Raw genomic sequence first — 9,573 nt, forward strand, 5'->3', positions numbered from 1 at the left:
GGGCAAGGGCTGTGGGGTGGCTGGGCGGGTGCCCTGGAAGGCCTGGGGGCAGGCCAGGCACTGCTGAGGGCATTGGCAGCCCTGGGCAGAGGGGCAGGAGATGGGTCTCTCCCCCACAGGCCCTGCAGGGATGACAGGGCTGTGGCAGGCGCATGTCCTGAGGTGAGGGTGACGGGCTGGTGGATGGACTTGCAGGAGTGGGGCTGGGGATGGCCCGGGAGGCAGAAGCCTCAGCTGTCACGCTTGGTAGCCCAGCCAGTTGTGAGTCTGGGTCCTTAGGGATCCCCTTCCAGCACTCTGAACCCCTCAGCCCCAGTCTGGGGTCCCCTCCTGCACCCCAAACTCCTCGTCCCCAGCGCCCGCACCCCCCGCCGGAGCCCTCACCCCCTGCACCCCAACCCTCTGCCCCTTATCCCCAGCCTCACCCCAGAGCCCGCGTCCACATTGAAAACTTCTCAGATGAATGAAGGCTGGAGGACAATCACCCCACCTTCCGGTAACACACTACCAGTGCCTCCCTCACGTCCAAACTAAGCTGCTGCCAGCCTGCCTTCACCAGCTCCTGTGCCTTTGACTTGGGCCTGAGCACCATAAAACAGCGCTACGTACACTAACGAAGCCTTTGGTTAAGTTTGTTAGCATATGTATTGTGCTGTTAAGAATGAATGCCTTGGGGGGGTGGAGCCGCTGGCATGGGGCCATGCAGTGGTCCCCCATCTTTCCAGTGCCCCGTACCGGCTAGAAATCTCCTGCAGGTACCGGGTACCGGGGGTACCACTGTATTGGCACTCCTGCCAGTAGTGGCGAAGGCAGCCAGGAGGGCATGTGGAAGCCCTGGCCGGGCCGGAAAAGCTCACCAAGCAGCGCAGCCGGCAGCTCACTCGGCACCAGCACCACCCGGTGTCAGGCAGACCTTTCCAGGGGGCCCATTGACTGTTCTGCCCTGGGGCCTGGAATTGCTGTTGGCAGGTCTGAGGGCTGGGTTCACCCCACAGGCACCCTAAGCCCCATTGGCACCTGCTGCGTGAGCCTGGGGCAGAGGGGCCCAGTGCCAGGGGACTCTACTGGGCACGGAGCTCAGGGACCACAGAGTACCAGGACAGGAGCAGTGCCCCTCAGGCTCCTCGTGGGCTGAGACCCCAGAGGCAGCTGCAGGCACGTGGGGCAGGAGTGGAGGGCGATGGGGCAGAGGCGTGGAGGGCAGTGCTGGGCATGCCCAGGGTCAGGCTTGGGGCACTTACATTCGCCGCAGCTTCTTGTAGGGCGAGAAGGCCCCAGCGGGGACGGATCTGATCCCGTTCAGCTCCAGGCGTCTGTGGGGAGACAGAAAATGAACCAAACCTGCCCGTCCCCCTGGCCGCCTACTGCAGCCCGGCCTCTCCCAGCAGGGGGCACTGTGGGGGCACAGTGGGGCGCTGGCTGGTGGGGAGCTGCCCCAGACCCACCTCTCCCTGCAGGGGCGCTCTCAGGGCGCGGGCTCGCCCTGGGCTGCTCAGCTGGAGTTCCTGACGGAGATTTGCTCTGCTTACAGTTTGGGCGAAGTGCTGGGGGAACAGGCAAGCAGGGCCACAGCACCCCGGGGGCGGGTGTTGCTGGGGAACTGGGGCAACTGGCTTGTCCAAGGGTTGGCACCAGCCTCCTGCTTCCTACGGCCGCCCTGATGAACGACTCCTTTCCCAGGGAATGGGCGGCCCTGGCAGCTCCCGACCGGCTCCCGAGGGAGGGGACCCCCAGGCTGAGCAGGAGTCACCAGGGCAAGAAGGGGCCCTGCTCGGAGCTCACAGCCCTCTGGGGCCTCTGGTGTGGGGCCCTGGGCATCGTTGGCAAGGGGCAGGCCATAAGCGGGACCATGCAGATGCTGGGGCAGGGGATGGTGCAGGCAGGGTTAGTTGGGGAGCCCCCACTCGGTTCCCTGGCCTGTTCCATGGGGTGAAATGCCCCACCGTGGAGGGTTACTGCCACAGCTCCGCTCGGCAGCGCCTGAGGGGGATCCAGCACCCCCGAACAGTCTGTGTGTGCACGGGAGACAGTGCATGTGCAAACATGTGTGCACAGATGTGTGTGACTGTGCGCGTGTGCAGGGAAGTGTGCATCGTGGGGCGTTCGGCGGGCAGGGACCCCTCAGCTCTGCCTTGTCACGCAGCCCCATGGGCACTGCGAAGCCGTTAACGGCAGAATCCAGCCCCGTGTCCATGGGCCCCACCTGGCTGGACGGAGCAGGGACGGCGGCAGGGGAGTGTTTGTAGCCTCATTGCCCCTCAGCAACCCCAACCGCCCTGCAGCTGGGAGTGACCGGATCATTCGGGGCCATGTGGTCGCAGGGCGCAGGCTGGGGGTGGGATGCAGTGAGCGGCAGTGGGGGGGCTGAGCAGGGACGTGGCCGGCTGGGGGTGGGGACTGAGGTGGAGCAGGGCTGGATTGTGGGTGGGGCCATGGCGGGACAGGGAGCCATGTGACTCACCCAGAAGGCAGGAGCCCTTGTGGCCAGTAAAAAGTGGGGGGGCCTGGTCCCCGGCTCCCGGTTCTGGGGCCGTGCAGGAGGACCCAGGGGTCTGGCTCCCGGTTGTGAAGCACCGAGGTAGGGGGCTGTGACAGCTGCGTGCCCATGCCCAGGGCCGGTGCAACCATTTAGGCCAACTAGGCGGTTGCCTAGGGCGCCAAGATTTGGGGGTGCCAAAAAGTGGCGCCCCCCAAAATTTTTTTAAATGGTTGCAGCCGCTGCTGCTGGAGGGGCTGAGCTGCCGGCAGCAGCAGCTGCCTGCCGCCGGCAGCCCAAGGTGTCCCCCGGGTCAGGGTGCCGCCACGCCGGTTCAGCGCGCCCCTGAGGTCAGTGCGCCGCCCGGCGACGCTGGGCAGGCCCAAGGGCGCTCAATCCCCAGGGTCAGGGAGTTCCGCCGCCGCGGCAGCAGGCCGGGCGCTCCCATCCCCCAGGGCTCAGGAGCCGCCGCCGCCGGGCAGCCCAGGCGGGTTCCCACCCGGGGTCAGGGAGCCGCCGCCGCAGCCCTCAGCAGCCTCAGGGAGCCCCTACACCGGGGTCAGGGACCGCCGCCGCGACCCGGCAGCCCAGGGCGCCCCCCCCCTCCCCCCCCCCGGGGGTTCAGGGAGCCGCCTCCACGACACCGGGCAGGCCCAGGGCCGCCCCCCCAGGGTCAGCGGGGAGCCGCCGCACGGCAGTGGGCCGGCAGCCCAGGGGCGCCCCCCTGCGGGGTCAGGGAGCCGCCGCCCGCAGTCCGGACAAGGCGCCAGGGTGCGCCGCCCCCACCCGGGGTCAGGGAAGCCGCCGCCGCAGCGGACAGCCGCCAGGGCGACGGCCCCCCGGAGGTCAAGGGAGCCGCGCGGCGCGACCCGGGCAGCCCAGGGCGCGGCCCCCCCCCCGGGTCAGGGAGCCGTGGCTCAATGGGCCTGTGGCAGCTCCCACCGGAGCCGCAAGACCCGCGCGCGGGGCGGGGAAATGTCCCGGTGCCTAGGGCGCCAGAAACCCTAGCGCTGGTCCTGCCCATGCCCCACATGCTCCCCCCACGGGGGCCCGGGCGCACTCACATCTCCGTCATGCCCTCGGGCAGGTTGGCGGGGATGGCGGTCAGCCCCTTGCTGCGGCAGTCCACCACGCTGTCGCTGCAGGCGCACATGGCGGGGCAGGAGCCGGACGAGAGGCTGCAGACGTGGGCGCGGGCGGCGTCCGTTTGTCCTGCTGGGGGGGAACCAGAGGCCGAGTGAGATGGGGCCCGCCGGGTGGGGACAGGGAGCTCAGGGTGCGGCTGGGGCTGGGCTGGGCTGAGATGCGACATCGCTCCCCCCTCGTACCTCCGAAGAGCCTCTTTGGTTCCTAGGGCACCAGCCCTGCAGCCTAGAGCAGCTCCCTGCCCTCAGGCAGGGCCCCCCGCAGCCCAGAGCGCCCCAGGCAGGGCCCCCCCACAGCCCAGAACCCCCCACATCCTGGACCCCCCTGGAGCCCAGAGCAGCTCCCTCCCCTCAGGCAGGGCTCCCCGCAGCCCAGAGCCCCCTACATCCTGGACCCCCCCAGCATGGCCCCCCCACAGCCCAGAGCCCCCCAGGCAGGGCCCCACCACAGGCCAGAACCCTCCACATCCTGAACCCCCCAGCAGAGCCCCCCCAGCAGCCCAGAGCCCCCTAAGCAGAGGCCCCCCGCAGCCCAGAACCCCCCACATCCTGAACCCCCCGGCAGAGCCCCCCCACAGCCCAGAGCCCCCCACATCCCAGACCGCCCAGGCAGGGCCCCTGCAGCCCCTCACCGGAGCAGCTGAACTCGTTCTTCTGGAGCTCGGGCAGGCTGGTGCCGCGGAGGGGGGGGGGCCCGGCGCACTGCGTGAAGAGCCCGATGGCGGGGCGCTGGCGGAGCCACTGTGCCAGCCAGCCCAGGTGACAGTCGCAGAACAGCTGGTTGGAATGGAGGCGGCTGGGGAAGGGCAGAGGGTCAGTGGTGGGGCCCCCCCATGAAGATATACCCGGCTGGGCCTCCCCGGCCCCCAGGGCCCATGGCCCCTCCCCCACCCCGGCGGACGGTGCGGGGGGCTTGGCTGGTGTGTCCCGGGGGGGCAGGCGGCAGGGGGATTGGCTGGTCTGTCCCGCACGGGGCAGGTGGCGGGGGGGCTCTGGTGGTTGCTGTCCAGCGGGGGGGGAGGGGAGACCACATGAGAGAGGGCTCTGGCTTGCTGCCCTGGCGGGGACGGCGGCAGGGGGGTGGGGAGGGGGCCTCGTGCTGGTCCTGTCCCAGCGGGGGAGGGGGGCAGAGCGGGGGGGCCTCTGGCTGGTCTGCTCCTGGTGGGGGGGAGGGGGGCCAAAAAAAGCGGGATGGTTGTACTATGTTGTTCTGCGGGAACCCCAGCTGACGAGTGCCAAATCAGACACAATTCTCAAACTGGGCAGTTACGCCCTAGGCTGGGTTTTTCCACCTTAAGGCAAACCAACCATAGCCAACAAAAGGACCTTTGGTGTCACCCCTCTTGGCTAACCACTAAGTAACAAGCAATTTCTTAGACAGAACTCCAGTCTCCGTATCACCACCAGTACCCACACTCTGGGTATAAGAATTGGTTATGAAACCACACACTCCAGTGAACGAAAAGGGTCTTCGGATCCCAAAGGACCCAAGCCCCGACCCAGGTCAATATTACTCGATTTTCACCCACAATCACCGCTGGTTGCCAATCCTTTAGAATCTAAAATCTAAGTTATTCATAAAAGGAACAAGATAGAGATGAAGCTGAATTGGTTTTAATGGACTCAAATTACATACAGTGGATGCCAAAGTCCTTAAGTTTCATGGCTTGAGCAGTGGATGGAGTAAAACTGCAAGTTCAAATACAAGTCTCTGGAGAACATTTCCCTGCTGGGCATGGGTCATCATCCTTTGGGCAGAGATTCAGATTGTAGCTAAGTCCTCTCCAGACGGATAAGAAAGCAGGATTTGAAGCAAGTGAGGAGAGCCATGGCTGTATCGCTTTAGACTTTCCCAGGTGTAATTAACAACTTCCTGTGATTTCTCTACTGTGTGAAAGTTACAGCAAAATGAAGTTGCAGTCACAATGTGGCGGCCGGTTTCCTGCACACCCTGCTGAAGTCCACATAAGGCGTATCGCTCCCTCAATGGGTCAATGTTGTGAGAGTGGAGGTCCTTAATGGCCACAAGCAGGCTAAGCTGAGCTGACACGAACTTGTCTGGGGTGTCAGCTCCCAGCGCCAGCATAAGTTTGAAGTACAGACAGTACAGTACCAATATTCATAACTCACTACAAAATGATAAGGCCAACAGACAGCATTAATCCTAACCGTAACTGTTGACCTGTGTCTAGACACGTTATGTGACCCCCTTTACCAATAGATTGTTTGCCAACTGACAAGAACCCTTGGTTCAACCCATTGTTCATATTGGTCCAGTTATATAATAATGTCATCGGGGGCTCTGACTGGTCGTCGCCCGGCAGGGGAGGAGGGTCGGGGGGACTCTGGCTGGTCTGTCCTGGCGTGGGAGGGGGCAGACGGGGGGCTCTAGCCTGGTCTTTCCCGAGGTGGGGACCTGAACCCATCTCCTCCCCACTCACAGGACGCGAACAACAACAACACAAGCACCACCCGCTTCCAGCTTCCAACACTCCCCGACTCCGGACCTTGTGGGCGGGGGCTGGGGGCGTGGGCCCGGTGTGGGTGGGGGAGGGTGTGGCGTCCCTGGGGAGGTCCCTGGGGGGGTGGCTGGCAGGGGTGTGGACAGGGAGGGAACCCGTGGCCCGGGGGCGGGGAGACCCCAGCGAGGGATGTTCCCCGTGGAAGGTCTGGGAGTGGGATGGGGAGGGCGCATAGTCTGTGGGCCCTGAGGATAGGAAGGCCGGGATGTCCCCCATTGGTGGGGGGAGGGGCCTGTGGCCCTGGGCTGGGGGGCCGGGAATGGGCCCCGGGGGGGGGGGCTGGGGGGTGGATGGGGAGGGGCCTATGGCCTGGGGCTGGGGGCGGGAGGCCGGGATGGGCCCTGTGGGGGGAGGGGTTTGGGGGGTTGCAATGGGGAGGGCTAATGGCCCGGGCCTGGGGTGGCTGGAGGTCCGAGGGGAATGGCCTTGGGGTGGTCTCTGGGGGGTGGGGGACGGGCCAATGGGCCCTGGGGCGGGGAGGCCCCAACCGGCTATATCTCATGGGGGCCCCACCACGACCCTCTGCCCTTTCCAGCCGCCTCCATTTTCCAACAGCGTTTCTGCGATGTCACCTGGTGCGCTGGCACAGTTGGCTGCCGCCAGCGCCCCCCATTCGCGGCTTCTTCACGCAGTGCGCGGGCCCCCCCCTCCGCGGCACCAGGCCTGCCCGAAGCTCCAGAAGACGAGTTCACTGCCTCCGGGTGAGGGGCCTGCAAGGGCCCCCCTGCCCTGGGCGGTCTGGATTGGTGGGGGGCTTCTGGGCTGTGGGGGGGCTCTGCCCGGGGGTTCAGGATGTGGGGGTTCTGCGCTGCGGGGGCGACTCTGCTTAGGGGCTCTTGGGCTGCTGAGGGGGGCTTTGCGGGGTTCAAGGTGTGGAGGGTCTGGCCTGTGGTGGGGCCCTGCCTGGGGGGCCTGGGCTGTGGGGGGGCCATGCTGGGGGCGGTCCAGGATGTAGGGGCTCTGGGCTGCGGGAGCCCCTGCCCTGAGGGAGGGACCTGCCTTGGGCCCTCAGGGGTGGTCCAGGTTACGTTTGTGGGGGTTCGGCTGGGGGCCCTGCCTGGGGGCGCTCGGCTGCGGCGCCTGCCTGAAGGCATGGGAAGCTGCTCTAGGCTGCGGCTGGTGCCCTAGGAACCAAAGAAGGCTCTCGGAGTACGGGGGGGGACTGATGTCGCATCTAGCCGCAAGCCCAGCCCCGCGCACCCCTGGATGTCCCTGTCCCACCCGCGGGGCCCGCATTCTATCGGCCCTCTGGTTCCCCCCAGCAGGACACAAACGGACCGCCGCCCTGGCGGCCCACGTTCGCAGCCTCTCGGTCCGGCTCCTGGCGCGCCATTGTGGCGCCTGCAGCGACAGCGTGGTGGACTTTGCCGCAAGCAGAGGGCTGAACCGCCATCCCCCCAACCTGCCCGAGGGCAGTGGACGGGAATGTTGGAGTGCGCCCGGGCCCCCGTGGGGTGGAGACATGTGGGGGAATGGGCAGGACCGCGGCTAGGTTCTGTGCCCCTAGGCACCGGGAGACATTCTCCGCCCGCGGCCGCGGGTCCTTGCGGCTCCGGTTGGAGCTGCCACAGGCATGAGCACGGCTCTGACCCGGGGGGGGCGCGCCCTGGGCTGCCGGGTCGCGCCGCGGCGGTCCCTGACTCCGGGGGGGTCCGCCCCTGGGGCTGTCGGCGCGGCGGCGGCTTCCCTGCCCCGGGGGCGCGACACCCTGGGCCTGTCGCTGCGGCGGCGCTCCCTGACCCCGGGGGGGCGCCCCTGGGCGCCGGCCACTGCCGGCGGCGGCTCCCGCTGACCCTGCGGGGGGCCGGCCCTGGGCTGCCGGGTCCGTGGAGGCGGCTCCCTGAACCCGAGGGGCGGGGGGGGGGGCGCCTGGCTGCCGGGTCGCGGCGGCGGTCCCTGACCCCGGGTGGGGGGTCCCTGGCTTCTGGGCCTGCGGCGGGCGGCTCCTGACCCCGGGGGGAGACCGCCTGGGCTGCCCGCGGCGGCGGCTCCTGATCCCTGGGGGGGGAGCGCCCTGGCTGCCTGCGTGCCGCGCGGCGGCTCCCTGACCTGGGGATGGAGCGCCCTTGGGCTGCCGCGCGCCGGCGGCGCCTGACCTCAGGGCGCGCGCGCTGAACGGCGCACCCTGACCCGGGGAACACCTTGGGCTGCCGGCGGCAGGCAGCTGCTTCGCTGCCGGCAGCTTCTAGCCCTTCCAGCACACTCGGCTGCCACCATGTTGAAAGATTTGGGGTGGCCCACTTTTTGGCCCCCAAATTTTGGCGCCCTAGGCAACGCCGCCTGTGGCCTAAATACGGTTTGCACCGGCTCCCTGGGCATGCGGCAACGCAGCTTGTCAACAGCCCCCTCCTCCGGTGCTCACACCGGGAGCCAGTACCCCGGGTCCTCCTCCACGGCCCCGAGAACCTGGGAGCCGGGGACCAGGGCCCCCCACCTTTACTGGCCACAAGGGCTTCCTGCCTTTGGGTGAGGTCACATGCCTCCCTGTCCCGCCTGGCCCCCACCCAACACCCGCCTCCACCTCAGTCCACCCCAGCCGGCCACGTCCCTGCTCAGCCCACCCACTGCCGCTCACGAGTCCACACCCCCGCCGCCGCCTGCACCACAATGGCCCCCGAATAATCTACTGAGTAGACTCTCCAAGCTGCAGGGCGGTTGGTGGTGCTAGGGGCAATGACTACAAACACTCCCGCGCCGTCCCCTCCGTCCAAGCCCAGTGGGCCCAATGACACGGGCTGGATTTCGCCTTACGGTTCAGCATGCCCTCTGGGGCTGCGTGACAAGCAGATGCTGAGGGTCCCTGCCCGCCGACGCGCCCGCCACGTATGGCACTCACTTCCCTGCCCGAGCTCACAGTCACACGAATCTGATGCAACTGTTGCAATGCACTGTCTCCCCGTGCACACACAGGACTGTTCTGGGGTGCTGGAGATCCCCCTCAGGCGCTGCGAGGCGGGCTTGTGGCAGTACCCTCCCCGGCTGTGGCATTTCACCCCATGCGAACAGGCCAGGGACCGAGTGGGGGGCTCCCAACTAACCCTGCCTGCACCATCCCCTCCCAGCATCTGCATCGGTCCCGCTTTTTATGGCCTGCCCCTTGCAACGATTGCCCAGGGCCCCACACCGAGGCGCCCAGGGGGGCTGTGAGCTCCGAGCAGGGCCACCTTCTTGCCCTGGTGACTCCTGCTCAGCCTGGGGGTTCCCCCCCTCGGGAGCCGGTCGGGGAGCTGCCAGGGCCGCCCATTCCCTGGGGAGGAGTCGTTCATCAGGTGCGGCCGTTAGGAAGCAGTAGGCTTGGTCCAACCCTTGCGACAAGCAGTTTGCCCCAGGGTCCCCAGCAACACCGCCCCGGTGCTGTGGCCATGCTTGCCTGTCCGCCAGCACTTCGCCCAACTGTAAGCAGACAATCTCGTTCAGATCTCTTCTCTTT

General features: G+C 67.3%; 1 protein-coding gene across 1 annotated transcript in view; it reads right to left on the reverse strand.

The window, feature by feature from the left end:
* The window catches only part of SLIT1 (slit guidance ligand 1), a 148,073-nt gene that overhangs the window by 46,445 nt on the left and 92,055 nt on the right, over positions 1-9,573 (reverse strand). Inside the window, exons 6-8 of the mRNA XM_075073044.1 lie at positions 4,254-4,417; positions 3,541-3,688; positions 1,242-1,313 (exon numbers count right to left, since the gene is read on the reverse strand). Coding sequence (XP_074929145.1) covers positions 1,242-1,313; positions 3,541-3,688; positions 4,254-4,417 — 384 coding nt within the window. The remainder of the gene's footprint in view (positions 1-1,241; positions 1,314-3,540; positions 3,689-4,253; positions 4,418-9,573) is intronic.

The sequence above is a fragment of the Chelonoidis abingdonii genome, chromosome 16 (genome assembly GCF_003597395.2).
Source record: "Chelonoidis abingdonii isolate Lonesome George chromosome 16, CheloAbing_2.0, whole genome shotgun sequence".
Classification (NCBI taxonomy): domain Eukaryota; kingdom Metazoa; phylum Chordata; order Testudines; family Testudinidae; genus Chelonoidis; species Chelonoidis abingdonii.